Here is a 22,182-nt window from a genome sequence, read left to right on the forward strand (position 1 = left end):
TTCAATGCAGTGTCATTAATATGTACAGATTAATATGTACAGATAACGTACAGATTTCTATATCTGTGAATAAAAGCAAACAAGCCAGCCAGAAAGGATTTAGATGCTTCTAGATGTGGGCTCCAATGCTACTGTTCCGCACACAGATCTTTATGAGGGGGTATCTGATTTCAAAAGCCAGTGTGGGGTGCTGGACACTGAATCCCTGCTCATCAATGGAAACCTACAGGTTGACCTTAGGCAAGTCACACTCAGCCCCAGATGAGGACAAAAGCAAACCCTCTCTGAACAAATTCTGCCAAGTAACCCCCATGATGTGGTCACTGTAAGTCAGAAATAACTTGAAGACACCCTGCAACAATCCAGACCATCTCTTCAATTTGCAGGCTTCCCACACTTTCCTGTAACTTCTTCCATCCTTTTTCTTACCAGAGAATTAATGAAAAGACAGAAAAGGCATATTGTGCAGTAGGAACCTTCCACCTTGAAGCAACAATAGTTGGCTCTAGTAGTGCATATTAAAGCATCTTTAGTACCTCTGAGTTGATGAGTGTTATTCTTAGCTTCTTTGGTCTCATGTCCAAAACTTCTCCTTTCCTCCTTCAAATAAAAACAATGAAGAGTTAGTTTGTTTTAATGGAACATTCCGCAAAGACATTCTCTACGTTCATGTTTAGAGCAGACAGCCAGGGCTGGCCTTGCTAGTGGGCTTTAGTGTAAATCCTTATCTTTGTGCACACACATAACTGGGGAGAGAAAGAGAGGGAGAGAACTGTCTTGGTCTGTTCGAGCTAGCAGAGTGCTAGAGGTGACAAAGTGGATCCAGGAAATGACGAATACATCTTTGTGCAAAGGACTAATGCCCACCACTTGAAGGAAGCAGTGGTGTGTTCACTCCTAACCAAAGCGTCCTGGATCTGGAGGTCTTTTGAGGGCAAGGTGCTTGTGAGGGTTATGGTGATGCAGGTGTAGATGTTGTTGGAGGACACAAATCTTCCTGACTCATTTCAGTCAGAAATCAGGTCTGGTTTGGAGAAAGAATCAACCTTGGTCACCTGGAGGAATTACCTCCTGAGAGATAATAAAGGAATATGGTTGATCCTTGGCTGACCTTACTTGACCTCTTGTGTTATTTACACACACACACACATGCAGAGAATTGTCTTTGTGATTTGGGAGTTACAGCAATGTTTTCCTAGTGGTTCTATTTCTACTCAGTTGCAAATGGCTTCAGCATGTGCCATTACATTACTTCTTGTTAAAAACAGGAACATATGCATTCTTTCTTATATGATAGCAAAGTCTATGGGTAGAAGCCAGGGATGCAATAAAGGATGAATGCAGACAGACACTTATAGTAGTCAAAAAGAAACAGAAGAAACAATGGGTGACAGATAAAATGCTTCAAGCTTTAAAGAGAAGCGAGACAGGAACAAATTCAGAATCATGAATGCAACAGTACAAAGATTAGTGACAAAAGACAAAGACAATTACTAGAATGACCAATGCAATGAAATAGAAGATAATAACAAAAAAGCAAGAACAAGAGACCCTTTCCCACAAGATCCAGGAAATTAAGGGGACTTTCAAACCAAGGACCGGGATGCTCTATGACGATACAAATAACATAATCCAAGACCAGGAGGGAATGAAAAGAGTTGTAGGCAATACACAGAAAAGCTATACAAAAGAGATGAAAAAATGGACTCATGGAGCGAAGAGCTATATGAAGATGAACCACAAATTCTAAAAAGCAAGGTAGAAACTGCAATAAGAAATGGGGAAAATGACATCCCAACTGAATTACTACAATTAACACTGACATAATCAACTCCAATCTTAACCAACATATGTCAGCAGATATGGAAAACAAAACGGTAGCCGACAGATTGGAAAAGATCAATATATATCCCCATTCACAAGAAAGAAGACACAAAAGACTGCAGCAACTATAGGACCATAGTATTAATCTTCCACACAAGCAAAATCATGCTCAAAATTCTGCAACATAGACTCCAACCATACACACAGAGAGAAATCCTAGCGATCCAAGTCAGGTTCAGGAGAGGAAGAAGCAGTAGGGACCGTACTGTAAACAAGCGATGGCTAATGAAGCACACCAAGGATTTGCAAAAAAATCAGCATGTGTTTTATAGACTATAGCAAAGCATTTGACTGCATAGATCATGGAAGGCTATGGAATGCTCTTAAAGACATGGGAGTGTCAGTAGTCCTTATGAGGAACCTTTACTTATGACAAGAAGCTACTGTTAGAACAGAACACGGAGAAACAGAATAGTTCCCAATTGGAAAATGGGTCAGGCAAGGTTGCATCCTTTCACCTGATCTCTTCAACTTGTATTCAGAATATATTATATGAAGAGCAGGCTTGGACACAGTAGCAGGTAGAGTGAAAATAGGAGGAAAAAACATCAACAGTCTAAGATTATGCAGATGACACCATACTATTAGCAGAAAACATTGCAGATCTACAGCAACTACTGAGGAAGATCAAGGAAGAAAATGCAAAGGCAGGCTTACTGTTGAACATAAAGAAAACAAAAATAAGGTCCAGAGAGGATCTTAACAAGTTCAGTCTAGACAATGAGGACATAGAAATAGTAAAAGAGTTCCGATACCTTGGATCAAACCTAGATCAGAACAGGGACTGCAGTCAAGAAATCAGAAGAAGACCATGGCCCAGTACAGACTGGTGCAAAGTGCCGGCCTGGGGCCGATTTTAGGGCTCGGAAGAGCAGAGTGTCCATGTGCTCCTGAGCCCTACTTTGCTGTCCAGGCGCCATTTTGGCATGCACATGTTCACGTGGCACGTGCGCCGATGACATGACTCATAACACACAATAACAGGTTGATTTTCACACAATGCTGCCATTATCCCATGAATAAAGGGGCAAAATTGTGATTATCCTGTGAACAAAGTGGCAAAATCATGCCATTTTTTATTCACGAGATTTTCCCATGAATAAAAAGCGGAAATGGGATGGAAATGGAAACATTTGGACATATTTTACTATACTGTTCTTTATATTGATGAGACACTTGGGGTCCTCTGAACTCTCAATTAGTGCTGATTTAGTAAGCTGTATTTAATGTCATTTCCAGCTTCTTCTTCCCATTTCGGTACCCACACACTTAAAACAACCACAAATAAAATGCACGGTCTATTCTTCCTTAGTAATTATTGTGGTGAATGAGATCCCCCATACAACACTTCTGGCACCTTAAATTGAACAGGGAATCCTGATGGTCTCATTCTCCCACACCCTTTTCTTCTTTCCACTGTCTCTGCTGCCCCCTCTCCTGCCAGCAGTGTTGAAAAAACAATGAGGAAAGAACAGTCTCTTCCCCCATTCTCCCTCCTTCTGTCTTCAGCTCCTGCTGGCATGGGTGAGGGTGTATGCACACATGTGCAGACATGCGGGGGCACCCACAAATAGCACTGCAGACCCAACTTAAAACTTGCAGGAGAGGGCTAAAGGGAATGGAAAGGAGAAGGCTGCCTGACTGAAAATTATGTGTTTTTAAAAACCCACCCTGTTGGAAGGAACAAAAGGATTCAGGAAAGGAGGTGGGGAGCCTGAAATATCCTGGAATTATTAATGCCTCATCTGGAGCTTGGAGAAAAAAGCATACAAGAGTAAAAACTATGATCTCCTATGGTCTTCCTTAGATTATTCATGATCTCTGGATAAACCCTCAATTTACTTTTATAACTCTTAATTTTAGACAATTTCTGGCAATTCTTACAAGTTTTATTTATTGTATCATTTATTGGACCAGAAACCCCAAGTTACAGCTGGAGTGGCAAGTGCCTGTAGATCAGCTACTGTCTGCTCTCAGGTTTGAGTGTGTTTACGTCCTTTCATATTTCATGCTGCTTTCCACATTATATTGCTCTGATTTTTTTTTAGCATATTGCATTGCTCTGATTTCAATCTATGGCCAAAATATTTTATCTATTCAACTCTTCAGGTCTGGTAAAATGCCCACTTTGTCAGTCTAGTTCTGAGTGAATTCTGCAAAAAATGTGCATCAGGGGACAAAAGTCCTACAGCACAAGCAGGTTGTGTGGGTGGATTCTGCAATAAAACGTGACACTGGGAGACTAAATGTTCTTGTCTGTGAGGGTGAAGCCAGTTTTATTTGTTTTATGTATGTGTAATGGTTTAAAGGTCAGTTATGGAAAATCAGAGATTTTTGTGTTTGAAAATAAGTTTATTCAGTAAGTGTGTCTGAGGGATATACAGGCTAGGGAATAGTATCTTGTATCTGGGGTTTATGACCTATAATTCTAAGTCATGGTCTACACATAGATCACATGCTCTGCAGAAAACTTCAGTTAGGCTTCTTCTTTTGCGATACAAATGGACATTAGGAGCACCTTTTTTACTTTTAATTGCTAAAACGAATAGTTCCTATAGGGATCTGCTGTTAGAACCTTAGTGTTGTTCTAGGACCATAATAAATGATTGATTGATTGCTATTAGAATCCGGGGAACACCTTCAGATTTTAATAGCAGTCACATTAGATTTTTAAAAGCCTTTTTGTACAGCCCTGGTTGTATTCCCATTGCATATAGTTATTTTAAAGCTAAAAGAACATACTCTGTTGATGTGACTGGCAGCCTTAAAGCTTTGGTTTACATATTGTAGGTGGGGCTGTTATGTTACGTCATAACAAATGTTTACTACAGTCAGCCCTTCTTATACACAATTTTTTTATACACGGATTCAAGCATCCACGGTTTGAAAATATTCAAAAAAAGTATAAATTTCAAATATCAAACATTGACTTTCCATTTTTTTTATAAGGGACACCATTTTGCTATGTCATTATATTTAATGGGACTTGAGCATACATGGATTTTGTTATACCTGGGGGGTCTTGGAACCAAACCCCAGAGTATAACAAGGGTCCACTGTATAGTGAGAAATGGGCATCCAACTACTATTTTAAAAACTCCAATGAAGCGAAGTCCTACACCTTTTGAAGTAGTCCATTCCATTGTCAAACCATTTTATCTCCAGGATGTTCTTCTTCTTTATTACTCACTCTCCTTTCTTGCAGAGGTTTTTCTAAGCACTTTGCATGTAATCAAATGGTGGGCTTGAAAAAAAAATGGACTGTTGTTCTGTATCTTTCCTAAGGCGATCCTGTTGTGTAACCCCCTAAAGTGTCACAGGGGTTTCTTGGCAAGATTTGTTCAGAAATCATTTGCCTTCCTATGGGGCTATCAGAGTGTGACTTGCTAGAGGTTTGACTTCATGTCATCCATTAGGTTTCCAGGGTTGATCAGAAGGGAATATTGATCCTGGTCTCCAGAGTCATCGTTCAAACCACTACATGCACTTGCTTTTTGGATTATAATTCCTATAATTTCTCAGTCAGTGTAATGGTGATGATTGTAGGATTCTGGGAGCTGTAATCCAAAATAATGTGTTCCAGCTCTTGCCAAATATTGTAGGGCTTTAATTGTAGATCAGTTTAAGACAATGCCTTCTGTAATTTGGATAGGATATGATGATTGCACCTTCAGGGAAACCTAATGGAGGTTGAGGACATCAAAGATATAGCTGTGTTAGTCTGTAGGACCAGTATGTAGAGAAATCTTGTAACACCTTTGAGCCTAACTGAAAGAAAGAAGTTGGCAGCATGAGCTTTCTTAGAGTTTAGTCTATGAAATGCATCTGAGGAAGTAGCTGCCAACCTCTTTCTTTCAGTTAATCTCAAACGTGCTACAAAATCTCTCTACATACTTGCCGTGAAGGATTTATCTATGTAGCACAACTGGGAGGTAGAATCTGTGGAATATGTTCTCTTATAATCATAGAGCTGGAAGGGACTGTAAGGACCACCTAGTCCAACCCTCTTGCCATGCAGGAACACATAACTAAAACACTCCTGGGAGAAGGTCCTCCAACCACTGTTTAAAAACCTCCAAAAAAAACTTCTAAGGTATTTTACTCCACTGTTGAATAGCTTTTACAATTAAAGAAGTTCTTCTTTATATAGAATCTCTTGTTTCATAGTTCTACACTGGACTTCAGTTGACTGTTCCTTTATAAGTCACTTTAGGAGCGGATCAGTTCAGTCTTATGTTAAAACGTATTTGCTGTTGTATAAAATTCCATCAATATGGAATTGTGGCCTAATTGTTGTCTGTAGCAATGACAAGAAGGAAGTACCTTACTCTCATTCTGGAAGGATATTTCAGGGTGTTTATGTTAGGGTATCTTTTTTGTATGATTATATGTTTGAGCAGATTTTATTTATGCTTTTATATTTTGTTTTATTTCCAGTTGCTTTTAATTCTCGTCATCTGACTGCAACCAAAATGATCTTAAACTATTTGGAATTATTAAGACAAATCCTTTTGCCAAGAAGATGAGACTTCCAGGAATGTTTTCAGCCAATTTTTGGTGGGTTTTCTGGGCTATGTGGCCATGTTCTAGAAGAGTTTATTCCTGACGTTTCTCCAGCCATAGATGCTGGCAAAACATCAGGAATAAACTTTTGTAGAACATGGCCACATAGCCCGGAATACCCACAAAAAACTATGGATGCCGGCCATGAAAGCCTTCAATTTTTCAGCCAGTTATTCCTTCTTTAGAAATCAACCTCTAAAGGGGAATAGGTAAAGATATTCCCCTTTGACAAGGTTGCCAAGATGTGTCCAACTGCAGTGAGTGTTCATCTCCATTACTAAGCTGAAGAGCCAGCACTGCCAAAGATGACTCTGTGATCATGTGGATAGAATGACTGCACAGAAAATGAAGTAACCCAAGGCTTATAGGCAAGATACATTTAATGTGAATGACACCATTTGGCGCTGAAAGAGTCACAGTGTTTTGACACTTAGTGCATTTGCAAGATTTGGTGGAGAAGATAAAAATATAGGAATGCATTTTAAAAGGCTGGTTTGAGCTCCAGCCAGGATTAGCATGCTGCTGTGGGAGACAAATTTAATATTTTGTTCTGAGCAGATTTTTTAAAAATCAATATGCTTTTGTTTTAGACTAAGCCATAGCCTTGGATGTGAAGAAGGCTCCTCTAAATAAAAAAGAACCATCCAGTAAGACCTTTAATAGAGTTCTCTTGCACATTGGCAGGACTGCCCAAGAGCTACTTCATTCAGCGGTGTGTGGGTTTTTTATACCCATTGCTGCTCACAAAAGTTAATTTCCTCTGATACATGCCTTCAGAGTGGAAATATTTCCCTGTGTATAGATTAAATTACCATTTCTTCATCAAATCTTCGGAATGCAGAACAGCAATAGTGATAGAATATACTTCATATAACAAATGTTTCCCTGTTAATTGTAATATGTATTAGGTTTAGGGCTTGCCCTACCACTAGGCAAAATGAGGCAGCAACTGCCTCATATGGCAGATGTGGATCTACAAAGGGCATCAAATGTTAGTTGTTACTTGTATTTAATTACTTAATACTGTATTTGTACTGCTGGGGGAGGAGAGAGGTGCTTGTGGGATTTTTCTGCCTCAAGCTCCATAATAATTTGACTGCCTTTAGATACTGTTTCCCTCTGGAGAAGGGGCACAATTTGTTGCTTTGTCTCAGGCAAGCAGCAGAATATTATGGCCATTCCCAACTAAACTGTTCATCTGGTAGAATTATCCTTGATTTCTTTTAATGTTCTCGGAATCTACTCACTGACTGATAACTACAAAACACTTTAAAGGCTCCAATACTAAGTACATTTACAAGGGCTAAGTATATTACTAGAACTCAGTGGGACAAGTGAGAACAAACACGTTAAAAGCAAATGAAGAGACACACTTACCGCCTCTCTAGCACCACTGCTGGAAGCCAAAACAAGAGCAATAATCATGGAACAAGTGTACATGTTCATCTTTTTCTCTTTTATTTCTTTTATGTTCTCTTTTTGTTTGGCACACTAGCCTTGTCCTGTAATTGTCCTGGAACAGTAGCTGCTCTAAGGCAGAAGCAGAAAGTCAAATCAACATTGGTTTTAAGGTAACTCTCTTAACTTTAGAGTATATTTAACTTTTAAAGTAATCACTATTGCAACCAATGTTAATAATTAACATGTACACAAACTTAAGTAAATGCTGGTTTCAGAGAAATTTTGGACAAAATGATAAATACATGTAGGCTGCACTCCAGTGCAATGTGTACTATATAACACGTACCTGAGAATATTTTAACAGCTTTAAAAAGGCTGTTAAGATGAATCTCTTCCAGCAGGCCTTCCCAGAATAGAGAACCCAGCCTCAGAAAAACGTCTGCGAATAAGATACTGCCGCTCCCATTGATGGTTTGCTGATGTGATGTTGTTGACCTTCTGGTCAGTTTTTAACTTGTATGTTTTGTCTGTTTGTTTTTGTTTTTAATTCTGCATTGGATTTAATACTTTTTTAAGGAGGGGAGGGCACCAGGGATTTTATATGTGCTGCATTTTTAACTTTGTTAGCCACCCCGATTGTTCTCAGAGGGGCGGGATACAAATAAATTTTATTATGATTATTATTAGAATATGCTCCATTAAATATAATTCTAAGTAAATATAAATAGACTATCGTTAACAGTAAGCCTCAAATACACCACCCAGGAACTTAAACATTTAACTTAATTCCAGTTTGAGTTAATATTTGCTCAAATTTCCATTTTTCTCTGTGCTGTCATACTTCCAAATAAATATATCACCTTCTGACTTCTAAAAATGGCTGATAAACTGAGGTTTAAAAAGAAACTGAAAGATAAACTGAGGTTTTAACCCTATGCAACAGGATCCCAGATCTGACAACACTTTTCTTTGATGGGCACAGCCTCCCTGCCAATGTGTAGAGACACCATGATTAGCAGCAGAATTGCTGTCCTTTTACACTGGGGCTGATACACCAACGAGAGAGTGACAAAGAGGTGATGGCTGATCTTTTATTAAAGGATACTGTACTATGTACTTGTTGGAAGATTTTTGCATTCTCTTTCCTGCTCCTTAGATAGATAGGGATTTCCTGCATCCTCTCATTCAAACTAACCATGTGGTTTGGGTCACTCCCCCTTTGGAACTCACAGACATTCTCTCTCAAAGATTTTCAACTGAACTGTGGTTTCCCCCCCCTCATCTTCCTCCTCTCTCAACTTTCTTTAGAAAGATGGTGAGATAAAGTTTTTTTTTACCTGAACTATTCACTAGCTAGAATAGATCAAACCAGAACTCCCCCTAGAAGTCAAGATGATGTGAATGGGAGGCTGTTGTATTTTAGCCACATCATGAGAAGGCATGGCTCATTAGAAAAAACAGTAATGTTGGGGAAGGTAGCAGAAAAAGGGTAAGATCACATGTCAGATGGCTAGACACAATAGGAGGTCATGGGTCTGAATCTGCAGGACCAAAGCAGAGCAGTGGAGGACACAGGGTCTTGGAGATGTCTCATCCACAGGCTTACCATGAGTTGGGGCCAACTCAAAGGGAGTTAGCAACACAGGCATGGCTCCACAGCTGCTAGAGGCAGAATCAAGGAGCTTGCTTGACAATGAGCTTCCTAAGGAGCAGGAGAGAAAAGAAGATATAATTCACAGTCCTTTTAGCTCCCTTGCAGGAAGTGGCATTACCATCATCAGTGGTTCTGAGATGAGCACACTGGAAAAGGCAGTCACAAGGTTAGGCAGAAGGACTGGAGCAGAATTCATCATGATGTGAATGGGATGCTGCTGCCAGGGAAGAAGAGGCATTTGGTCTGGACTGGCACCAGCAGGCTTAGGCAGCTGCTTGGACAAAGAAGATGCACTAGCACTTGCTGTGAGTTTTCCATGCTGGGTTGCCACTGAAAAATGTTCCCCAGGGTCCTGGATCACTTCAGATAGACATTGAAAAATTTCACCCACACTCTTGGTGTGGGTTGTTATTTTACTTTCCCATAATACTGCAATACTGTAATAGGATGTTTTGGGGCATGATAGTTTAAAATGGCATCTCATAGGTGCCCTCCACAATCACCACGTATACCTGTGGTTAGAGGGTTCTGATGGCCAGAAGGGCACTCACAAGTCCCAGAAGTGATAGGTACCCCAAGCCCAGGCAGGGAAATTTGCCACCCAGTCCTGGACAGGGTTACACTTCCCCTAAAAGACAAAGTTTGCAGTTTGGCAGTACTCCTGGATTCATCTCTACAGTTATCATCTCAAGTAGATGCGATGGCCAGGAGTGCTTGGTACCAGCTTTGGTTGATACGCCAACTGCGCCCCTACCTGGAATGAAAGGACCTTGAAACTGCGGTACATGCACTGGTAATCTCTCCTTTAGATTTCTGTAATGCGCTCTACATGGGGCTACCTTTGTACCAAGTTCGGAAGCTTCAACTAGTCCAAAATGCAGCAGCCAGATTGGTCACCAGAACATCCAGGTCAGACCACATAACACCAGTATTAAAATCTCTACATTGACTACCAATTAGCTTCTGGGCGCAGTACAAAGTGTTGGTTATCATCTTTAAAGCCCTATATGGCTTGGGCCCAAGTTACTTGAGGGAACGCATCTCCCGGTACAATCTGCCCTGCATTCTCAGAGCAACTGGGAAGAATCTACTAGCTCATACAAAAGTCAGACTAGTAACTACTTCCCAAAGAGCATACACAGCTATGACTCCTAGGCTCTGGAACAATATTCCAGAAGAGATCAGACTGATTCCAACTTTAGATGCCTTTAAGAAGGCACTAAAACACATCTCTTCCAGCAAGCATACCCCCCTGATCTTCTATAAGATCTGAAGAAAACTTCACCTCAGGAAAAATTAAGATAACTTTATTGCAGGATGTATTGTGGTTTTAATATTGTACTGTCATATTCTGATATTACTTGTTTTTAAACTGTAATGTTAGATATGTTGTTGTTTGAAATACTGTTGTAATCCCACTTCGATCCATCGGGAGAGGCAGGAAAATAGAAATAAAACATTATTATTATTATTATTATTATTATTATTATTATTATTATTTTCTTAGCTCTGCCTGTACCTGTTTTCCTCCCTCACATATTGCACAGCCCTGGTTTACTGTAGTTCCTTCCTTATCCTTCCAGTCTTTAGAGTGAACATAAACAGTTTTCCCTACCATAATTCTGTAAGTTCTTTGGCATCATTTTCCTTTGCTTCATCCTTTACATTCTTTGTTACATGCCCCTAAGTTTAACCCTCGACATATCCATGGGTCATATCAAAATCCATAATTTTGGCCCCCAAACTTGTCCTCAATTTATACATGAGGTCGATTTATAGCTGAGTATATACGGATCTCTATATAATGGATAATAGTAATTAATTGGGGCTGAAGGCAATTGTAGTTCAATATGTCTGGAGGAGAGCAGATTCAGGAAAACTGTTTGCAATGTTGCTGGTGTGTACTTACTACCTCTTTTGCTGCCAGTATGTCATCTTTAATACTGCATTTTGTTTTGTCTTCTGTGTGGTCTGAGACAAAAATATTTTCTCCAGATAAAAGATGTTTAGTGGCAATAAGGTAATATCCTCTAACAAATTGTCATTGTGAGCCTTGTCATACCTATATAATTTATATCCTGGTGCCAAGGAAACAATTGTACTTTCTTTTCAACCTTCTTTCCTGGGTCCAGAATTAATTAGTATGGCAGCTTTTCTGGAAATTAGTATGGCAGCTTTTCTGGAAAGCTGCCATATTAACTTTTTGAAAGCTGGTGGCTTTCATGGAAATGGGAGGTGGATCCACGCCAGCTTTTAAGCCAGGCTGCAAAGGAGCTTGCCAGGGTGCTGAACCCTGTAAACAGGTCCAACATCTTGGAGAAATCCTTTAAAGACATAGAGTGGATTCAATCACCACCCTTCTGACAAGGAGTCACCAGCTGTCACTGCAGTTGGGCCCCTGTGTAATGCAGACGCATCTGGAAAGTGGGCATTTTGGGAGCAGCACCTCCAGACATGCATGGATTGTGGGAAGCAGAGACTTTATGTAGTCCCAAGGTTAGCAACCATGAGGGGTTTAGGGGTTTTAAGGTCCCCAGGGACCTTGGAGGGCTGCAGCCCTCTGAAAAAAAAATCCAGTTTGTTTCCCCCCACCCCCATTCCTGCTAATGGGGGAATTGGGCTTCTCCAGCAATTTGATGTGATGGACTGCCAGTCCCACCCACACCCTCCAGAGACTGTATCATATCTGTGCCATATGATTAATGCATTCATGTAGTTTCCTGGAAGCCTATCACAGGTTGATAGCCAATGGCTTGCAGTCCAATAGCAGGTGGCACTGGTGAAGTAGCTGCCAAGCATGTGGGGGGGGGGGGGGGAGATGGAATTTGATTGACGTCCAGAGTAAGTCTATTAGGGAATAGGGAGAGAGCTCAGGGAGCTACTTAGTTTGAAACAGAAAGGTTACTGTGTACTCTGTGTGTGGAACTGGCATAATGGTAGATTTTTATTTTGTCAAGTTTGTTTGTTTGTTTTTTATTTATATACCGCTATTCTAAAGATCATAGCGGTGAACAGCAAGTAAGCTAATTAGCAAGTAAGCTAATTAGCAAGTAAGCTAATTTGCCCCCAACAGTCTGGGTACTCATTTTAGCGACCTCGAAAGGATGCAAGCCTGAGTCGAGCTTGGGCCCTTTTGCTGGTCTTGAACTCGCAACCTTGTGGTTTTGCGTGAATGGCTGCAGTACAGGCATTTAACCACTGTGCCACCAGGGCTTTCAAAGGCTTTCACGGTCGGCATCCATGTTTTTTGTGGGTTTTTCAGGCTATGAGGCCATGTTCTAGAAGAGTTTATTCCTGATGTTTCACCAGCAGCTGTGGCTGATAACTGCAGAGAATGCTGGAATGGAAGAGAGTGGAGTATATGCCAGCCACAGCTGCTGGCGAAACGTCAGGAATAAACTCTTCTAGAACATGGCCTCATAGCCTGAAAAACCCACAAAAAACTATGATTTTTATTTTGTTTGTTACGTATTTGATATTTGTTAGGGGTTTTTCTGTGTGCCTTCATGTCGTTTTGACTTGACTTTGGTTCTCATGACTAAACGAGGGTTTGAACCCTGGTCTACAGAGTGCTGGTTCAACATTCAAGCCATTGTACCACACTGGCTCTCTCAGTAAAGAATCTTTAGTGTTCTTATTTTCTACATCTCTTGTCTGGATGTTTTATTTTAATAACAATGGAAACTGATCATGCATACCATATTGAACCTATTGATCAACACAGACACATGTCTGGGATAGTGGTCACCTTGAGGCCTCAGTACTAGATCTAAGGAGGGATCTTGAGGGTAAAAGAGCAAAGTGAGTGACAGCAGCTCAAGGACTGGAATTGTAGGATCAACCTGGATAGGGGTTCTGTCACAGGGACCCACTGAAATCATGCCAGTTCCTCAACCATCAGATTTGGAAGAGTTGTGGCCCATCAGATCTTTGCCTTCCATATCTCTGGAATACCACAAGCACCTTCCTTCCATGACACCACAAGAACTGCCTGCTGGTCTTAGATTTTGGCCCTGAAATCTTGATTAAACTGGGCTGGAGGAAAAAGGCACCAAATTTTATCCTAGGTGCATTGCAGGCTATATGGTGCTGCTGGTGAGATTTAGACTGAAAATATATATGGGGAAAAAGTATGTCCCTCTCACTACTTGAGTTCCTGCATTGACCAGGCAGAACATTATACTGTCAAGACCTAGGAAGGATCCCCACTGCTGCCAGTTATTGGTGTGTGTGGGTGGTGGTGGTGGGGCAATTCAGATGAGGAAGAATCAGCTGACCTCAGCTCCAACAGTGGAAAGAAATAGGGATGCACATAGAGATATAGCTTCCTTCTCCTTGGAACCTACATTAGCTGCATGCTCATCATCTGAATTGCCTCTTCTTTCCTCCACATCAGTAAGAAGGAAAGGCATCAGCCCCTCCTGGGGATAGAAATTTTCTGGGAGAGAGCTTTTGGATAGGTCACAAAGAGCTGAAGAATAGTCCAGTGCGCCCTGTCCATAATGGGATACATGTGTAAGCCACAATTGCATGCATGTTTGACACTAAAATGATGCTGCTGACTGGCACACCCTGGGTATTATCTGATACAAAACAGACAGCTATGGTGCATCTGCACTGCAGAAATAATATAGTTTGACACCACTTTTACTGCCATGGTTTAATGCAATCAAGTTCTGGGAACTGTAGTTTTTTGAGACAATTAGCCTTCTCTGTCAGACAGCACCGGTGCCCCACCAAACTACATTCCATAGCATTGGGCCATGGCAGTTAAAGTGGTGTCAAACTGGATTATTTGTGCAGTGGGGATGCAGCCTACATCTGAAAAGAGGTCAAACAAAGGGAAGTAAAGGTAACGAACCCCAAACACTTGCAGTTTGTCAAAACAGAACAAGATTTTTTTTATAACCTGGTTGAAGCAATACACTGACCAGGAAAGTAAATGAATAAGAAATAGTTTTAATGTGCAGAGTTGTATCTGTGGCAAATAAGGATGAAAAAAGTTTGTGAATTTAATCTAATGCTTTCAAAAGATAATCAAGTAATATGTGAATTAGTCCAGTTATAACTTTTTGTAATAATATTAATTCATTACAATAAAAATTAAAAACATCAACAGGATAATACTTTTATTAGGACCAACCAAACTGTTATGAAATACTCAGCAAGCTTAGTAAGACTCTTCTTGAGGCTCTATGTTACACTAAACAAAACTTCAGGATGTATGTTAACAAAAAACTGCAAAAAAAAAAAGGTACTGTAGTAATGATTGTAATATGATAGAAAAATTTCAGTGCAGACCGCAAAGTAATGTCAGATAAGTGAATGTGTAATTTCAGACTTAAAATAGATTTGGCTGTCAGAACTCATATGTGGTATGTCTATGGGAAGGGCCCTATGTTACAACTTTGTATTGGCCCCTACAATGATGCCTGGGCCCTGGTTGCTTGATAAAACTCTGCTATGGAGAGAACAACAGAAATTATTTTGCTGCTGTAGACAGAGAGGTTTTATATAGCCTGTTCATACCACGATCATCAATTATAAAATGTGAGATTAGCAAATCAAGTCAGGTAAATTTTGTAATTTTGGAACTGATTTTTCCCTTGGATATTTTCACATGCTCTCAGTAAGAGTGAACTGTGCAATTTGTGTTTGGAGTAATAAGTAGAGTGCTGAAGTCTCTTACAATCTATCGGTTTTTTGTGGGGTTTTTGGGCTATGTGGCCATGTTCTATAAGAGTTTGTTTCTGACGTTTCGCCAGCATCTGTGGCTGACATCTTCAGAGAACAACCCCTTGAAGGAAAGCATGTGTCATGAGAACCAGTGTTCACCATGTGCTGGGAGAAAAGAAAACTGCTGGGACGAGCCACAGAAAAGCTTCAGACAAATGTCGCTTTACATTGTTTTTCATCATTCTTCTCACTCTTAACTGCAACCAGAGATGGAAGATCCGATGTCCTGTATACTCCTGTTCGCAACCTCCCCTGGCAAGATTTCAGCTCTGAGACGTAGCCTTCAAAACTGAGATTGCTCTCTGATTCATTACGAGACCATTCCAATCCATCTTCTCTTCCAACATCATCTACATCTATTATGTGATTTGCAGGGAATTCATTTCTGAAAGTTTTCTTCCTAACTTGACCATGGTTAAAGTCACTATTACTGTTTCTAGAGCTTTGTTCATAAATGTTTGCTCCACTTACTCGCACATCTCTTTTCTGTTTGTGGATCACACCTAGAACAAACAGGAAAATAGGGGAGGAGAACAATACTTATTATGCCTTGGTTTATGTAATTCCACTTTCACAATCAGGTTAAATCATGGGACAAATAATGGGTTAATATATTTAAGATGATTCTTTAGAACTACAGTATGACCCTTGTATCCATTGTACTGCTGTTTCATTTACCCTCTAAAGAAATACGTTCTCTCTAGGCATTTTCTAGGTCTTCCAACATGATTCCATGGTACGGTTCTGGCTGAGGTACTGTACCATGGAATCATGATGTGTGCTGTGTGCTGGAGGACTTAGAGATTCCTAGAGAGAGGTTCTCTCTATGAATTTCTAGATCCTTCAGTGTGACTCTATGGTCAGCTTCTGTCAGAAGTAATTCATTTCAGTACAGTTCACTATTATTGGTGGTCATGCTTCCACAGTAAGTCTGAGAAATTATCCCTTGCAGATATGGGGACATATTGTTTCTTCAACACTGTATTTGTAGTTTTCATTGTATTTGTATACACAATGCCTTATGTATAAATCTTGATAGAAAAAAATGAACATAAATGACTAACAAATGTTTATCTTATATAGTCATAATAGTACAACATTCTTGCTCAAAAATAAGCTATTAGCACAATTAAACAGAACTAGAAAATCAAACATTTAGGAGATAATCAATAGCCAAATATACATTCCATAGTAGATCCTAAGCATCATTCAAGGTTTCTCTTAACACTTATGATGATGCTAAGACAATTAATATACTTGCAGAAGGCACAGGTTCCTCTATTATCAAAGCTGCTCAATGTAAGTTGCTTAATTGCAGGTAAATTTAACGAAGGAAGACTCCAGGATTCCTTAGTTACTACTGTATTCCTGTGCATATTTATGTGTGAATAAATTCTAATAAACTGTAATTCTACCTAGTTGTGAGTAAACATGCTTAGGACTGTGTTGTTGGAACAGGTCACTACCCTTGCTAGACCAGGTTTCTGATTACAAACCTTTGGGACCATAGGCACATTTGAATTTTTATAAAGATGGCTACCACAAGGGAGGAGTCACAAAATGGCTGCCATGGATTTGGGACAATCATATTCGGCAGCACATACACTAAAATTGGAACGATACAGAGAAGATTAGCATGGCCCCTGCACATATTTATTAATTTAACAAAAGTTATGTCATCAGCATTCCTTCTCTTGAAATTTCAAGGCTAAAACCAGACACCAGGTGGCTTTCTGTGATGTCACAAGGTGGGATAGGCAAAGGATGGCAGGCAAACCACCACCACCATCACCATCATTGCGTTTATTTACATCCCGCTTTCCTCCCAGTACCGTGACTCAAGGCAGCTTCTCCATGTCATATGATTTTGACAATGGGGATAAGAGCATCCTGGTTAAATGGGCATAGAATTTAGGTAAAGCCTAGCTAACCAAATAATTTGGCAACCTGGGCCTTGCATGCACGAGTGATTTACCCTGAGTTCCTCCAGCGCTTGCTGCGTTCTGCTTGCATGATGGAGGGCCCTGTCAGAATCCACCTTCAGTCAGTCATTCAGGGTGTATTCTGCCATGAGGTTTGTAGATATAGCTAGCTAGCTAGCTAGCTAGCTAGATAGATAGATAGATAGATAGATAGATAGATAGATAGGGAGATAGGGAGATAGATAGATAGGGAGATAAACCGCAGAGTGGGGGTCAGGGAATAGGTTCTCACCCACAAATAGGGAAGATATAGATACGCATATAGAGAGAGGAAGTAGAGATATAGATAGACAGTCACTTTGAGAATAGGGGGGCTGCCACCATGAGGAATGGGCCGGATGGTCACGTACTGCATGGCAGTTAGGCTGTTTTATGAGGGGTTGTTGGGAAACTGATACCAAAGGTGCATACAGCCTTAGATCTCTACTTGATAGAGGAACTAGGAACCAAATGGCCAAACCCCCCCTTCTTTCCCCCCTTCAGAACAAAGGGAGAAATTCTACATCAAAGGCTGGACCGAAGGGAACCAACTCAAAGGGAGGGGTCTGGGGAATTCTAAGGTTCTGTCTCTATTTGGAGTTCTTCAGATTCAACAAAGACGTGGCCAGGAATGCTTCTACTTAGTCCTTACAATAAACTTTCTGATCTACCTGAAGTTTGTCGTGGATTTTTGGTCAGAGTAATCCCAAGTCTCACAGGCCCAAAGCCCAAATTGGGTAAAGACTGTCTTCATGACACCCACACTAAATTTGGGACTTCTGTTATCCTAATCTACAATTAAATAACTCATCATCTCCTGTGGATTTTCAGGGACAATGGTGGCTGCCTTTCCACTCGTGGTCCCTGTAAGTTGCTTGATGCTGCTGCTGCTGCTGCAGGTGAAAGTTGCTCTGAGGTCAGGAGGAGCATGGCTGGGCACCTTGTTCTGACCTCAACAGCAGTCATGGACAAAGAATGGGGGCCACATGGGAAAACAGCTGCCTGTCATCTCTGGATAAGATAGCTTCTGATGCACTGCTGTCTGATGTGCTCTTTTTTATATATACAAGTGCTTTTACAAGATGCAATGGAATGCTTGTGAATCCAGTCTGTATTCTAAAGTGTTGCTAATTATCGTGGGAACAAACAGGCCAATAGTCCCTCCTAGACTGACAATTATATTTGAACAACAGAAATTAAAGGCATGTGTTCTTCTTTCTCTTCCCTTCTGTCCATTATTTTAGTTCTGCATAAGGCATTTCTTTCATACTTTAGGACTGATTATCAGAAAATAAGGTTAAAATCTTAACATACAATATTTCAGTTATTGAAGTATATTTGACATAATGTTGGCCCTTTATGTATATATAATGGCAGTAAATGAATCACCATCTTCAGTCAAAGGAGACATGAAAACTATTTTAGTCTAGATATAATTCAATCCACAGCAGCATGGACACATGGAAGATTTTTTTATAAGATCGTTACAGCTTCTCCTCACTTCTCCACCTACATACATGTAGGCAGTGTGAAATGAGGCTAGGACTGTGAAGCACAAATACATAGAGGTCAGAAGCGGGTGGATGAGAACATACTGGCAAACCAAGCATGCTGCTTGCAGATGGAGTGGAGGCAATGAGGAGATTCTCGTGAAGGGATGGACATTTTTCATATGTGGGAACTGCTCTTGCAGAGGACTAGATTATGTTTTGCATATTTTAGCAAAATTGCAAAACTTGCTATAATTAATTTTAAAGGTAAAATAACTAACTCCAGTTATAGGATCAAGCCATCCAGTTATGTTTACATGTACTTGTGAAAGGTACACCGGATATTTGGAAAACAAACTGATAAACGTTAATAATAATGAAGAAATGTATTGAGAAGAGGCAGCAACAAAACTTTGATCAGAAATGGGTAGAGCAGCCTGATTCTGTTTCAGCAGATTCAAATGTATACCAGATCCAGAATATAGCAATTGAAATTCTTTGAATTCTGGAATATTGATTCCAGACTCTCACATTATGGACACATCAGCTTCTGGAATTCATTGCACAAATGTGATTAGATTGTCAACCTGACTGATTGTGAGCTATGCACACATACGCCAGTCTTCTATGTACTGGCAGTGAGATTTTAAATATTTTAATGAGATTTAAAATATATTCCTTTGGCATATTAACAGAAAGGCACTGATAGAAAAATTAGAGATTACCACACATGTGTTGTGATGCCTATCATGGGCAAGAGCCATTACTCTTTTAGCTATATAAGCAAGTTTACTTGGCACATTTCTTCAGAATGGGTTTGCCCTTGCTATCCTCTGAGGCTGAGAGTGACTTGCCCAAGGTCACCCAGTGGGTTTCCATGGCCAAACCGGGATATTAACCTTGGTCTCCAGAGTCATAGTCCAACACTCAAACCACACCACCACACAGGCTCCTAGAAACACAATACCCCTCATTGAAAGCTCTATCTGATGCAGCATAATGAAAACCAAATGCCTACTTAAATAAAAAGGTCTTTACTTGCTTGTAGTGTACAGCAGGGAGGGGGCCACCGAGACCTTTTGGGGAAGAAACTTCTTCCACCTGTTTTGTCTTAATTAAGTTTCAGTTTGTCTGCCCACATCCAGTCCATCACAGTCAGCAGACACTGGCTTAGCACAGAGACAGCTTCCTTGGAATTGAATGGAGAGACAAAACTCCCAGACTCTGGATAATATCTCCCAGCGGTTTCATGTAGATGCTAAATTCCATGGGGGACAAAACTATGTCATGTGGGATCCCAGAGGCCAATGTCCATGGGATCAAATAGGAACCCCCCAGCACCACCTTCTGAGTTTCCACTCCAGTAAGGAATGGAATCATTGCAGAACAGTATCTCCAAGTCCCATCCCAGAGAGGTGGGTCAGATATATAAAAACCCACTGAAAGGTCTAAGAGACGCAACTCGGACACACTCCCTTTGTTCACCTATCAAGGCAGCCCAATTTGTCTCAGTCCTATAGGCAGGCTTGAAACCAGACTGAAATGAATCTAGATAATCTATTTTATCTAAGAACACCTGGAGGCAGGAGGCCCCCACATGCTCTAGAACCTTGCTCCCATTAGAGAGTGGCTGGTAGGTATGCAGTGTGGTTGGGTTCAGGGAGGGTTTGTTTATTTGTTTGTAGTAGAGGCCTCACCTCAGCTTCTTTAACCAATCCAAAACCAATCCAAAAGTACAAATAAAAGTATCTCTAGATAGATACTATAGCAACATCTCAGTCAATATTCTTTAAATGTGATCTGTAGGGTCACTATTTAAAGAGGACTAATGGATTATCTTTACTTCTTCCCATTTTCATAGAAAATGTAAAACCAAAACAAACAAAGAAACAAAAAACATACATTTTTCCCTGAATCAGTTATTAATTCTTGCTCAAGAAATATTTTAATGGCACCTTATGGACTGAAAGATCAAGTCTACATTTTTCTGGAGACCATTAATTTTTTTCTCCATTACCATGAGGACTAAGTGACTATGTATTTCACATGTAGAAATGGTGTGTCCCCTATTTTGTCCCTGTGATGTGAACATTAGGAATGGGGTCAAATTCAAAGTGTGGATGCTTAATGAACTAAAGAAAAAGGAGATGGGTCCATGGTCTCATGCCTTGATATCCTTGCACCTCTCCACTACCTCTTCCCACAAAACCTTACCCTGAGGAGGTTGGAGCAAGCAGCAAATGGACGAGAGCTCAAGCAGTGATAGGTAGAACCCTGTGGGCTTTTCTCCGGATAGGAACTGACACTCTGAGCCGGAGCTAATGACATTTGTAACTCCAGAGGTATTGGTTGATTGGATGTGGGGTAGCTATTGGATTCCATCCATCCAGACATAAGCCTCTGCATCCTTCATTATGTTTTTGGAACCTGGAACAACTGTTCCTTCTCATGGCTAGTTTAAAAGTCTGCATGTCATGTCTGGTAGATCACTTCCTGATTCAAAAACATACTTTTTCTGGCCTAAAACAGGCATCTGGAGGCATGGTTTCCCATTCATGTGTTGAAAGTTATATGTAGTCCACCTTAATGGTATATAGCAAAAATGGCCTCAAAACACCCACAGGTTCCTGCCATCCCAGTCTATAAGAAGACCCTATAGAATCAGCACATTGTGTTCTATGAGCCATCCTCACCCAGCTTAATACCTCCTCCTTGTAAAAAGAAGCACATCCTACATTCTGTTGAGCACGTCTTCATCTTCCTGATTAGTTGGAGTGTTCTGTTTGAGTCAGGATTACAAGCTTGCCACTTTTGCGGGTACAGTTAATACATCCAGAGACAGGAAAACAAACAGCATGGATCAGACAGGATATGGAAGCAGCATCCTTGACAGTCATATTTTATTCTCTGTAGGTGATGATTTGGCCTCTCGGTGATGCACTTTTCCTCACCCCTTCCTATTAAATTTCCTGTAGAACTCTATAGCCAAGATCATACAAGGTTGAACACAAGATCATACATGGTTGAGTGTATGGCTGCTGTGTCACCATTCCCAGGATTCACAGCTGTGCTGCAATACCCCCCTCTCCCAGTTATTCCACTGCTCATAGAGGATGGAGTAGGGATCAGAGAAGTGTCTGGTATGAGAACATAGCCAGACACAAAATGAGGACTTCTTCCATTAAGATCCACTGGAGTCCTCCTGAGGTCTCAGTGAATGATGTCATTGGATTCCTATCCTCTTCACTCTCTACCAGCAACAGAAGGGCAATGGAAAGGGGAGAGGTCTATTCCAGGGCAACACGGGGTCAGGGGAGCTTTGTCATTGCAGAGGGTGGAAGAGAATATCAGCCTCCTCCACAACAAACCAACAAATAAACAAGCATAGAGACAGACAGACAGACAAAGGTGTTACGATGTACTTATGCCTGTGTATGCCACTAACACGATGCTAGCCCTGCTTAGCTACTCCCCCCCGCCTCTTTTCAGCAGT

General features: G+C 40.6%; 2 protein-coding genes and 1 pseudogene across 5 annotated transcripts in view; 1 reads left to right on the top strand and 2 right to left on the bottom strand.

The window, feature by feature from the left end:
• Positions 1–8,278, bottom strand: part of LOC149280659 (hepatocyte growth factor activator serine protease-like) — a 43,075-nt gene extending 34,797 nt beyond the window's left edge. For 2 of the 3 annotated variants that reach the window (XM_089500226.1, XM_089500224.1), the window contains exons 1-2: positions 7,825–8,000; positions 537–600 (exon numbers count right to left, since the gene is read on the bottom strand). In XM_089500226.1, coding sequence (XP_089356352.1) covers positions 537–600; positions 7,825–7,893 — 133 coding nt within the window. In that variant the 5' untranslated portion in view covers positions 7,894–8,000. Of the gene's footprint in view, positions 1–536; positions 601–7,824; positions 8,001–8,194 lie in introns of those variants that run through there. The other variant, XM_089500225.1, reaches the window with a different exon arrangement.
• A 6,304-nt stretch (positions 8,279–14,582) lies between these two features.
• The window catches only part of LOC149280660 (regulator of G protein signaling 12-like), a 91,832-nt gene continuing 84,232 nt past the window's right edge, over positions 14,583–22,182 (bottom strand). Inside the window, exon 18 of one of the 2 annotated variants that reach the window (XM_089500188.1) lies at positions 14,583–15,741. In XM_089500188.1, coding sequence (XP_089356314.1) covers positions 15,386–15,741 — 356 coding nt within the window. In that variant the 3' untranslated portion in view covers positions 14,583–15,385. The remainder of the gene's footprint in view (positions 15,742–22,182) is intronic. The other variant, XM_089500189.1, reaches the window with a different exon arrangement.
• LOC149280661 (U6 spliceosomal RNA) lies at positions 16,822–16,913 on the top strand (annotated as a pseudogene).

Source organism: Sceloporus occidentalis, unplaced genomic scaffold (genome assembly GCF_023333645.1).
Source record: "Sceloporus occidentalis isolate IW3139 unplaced genomic scaffold, rSceOcc1.0.p SCAF_150, whole genome shotgun sequence".
NCBI classification, from domain to species: domain Eukaryota; kingdom Metazoa; phylum Chordata; class Lepidosauria; order Squamata; family Phrynosomatidae; genus Sceloporus; species Sceloporus occidentalis.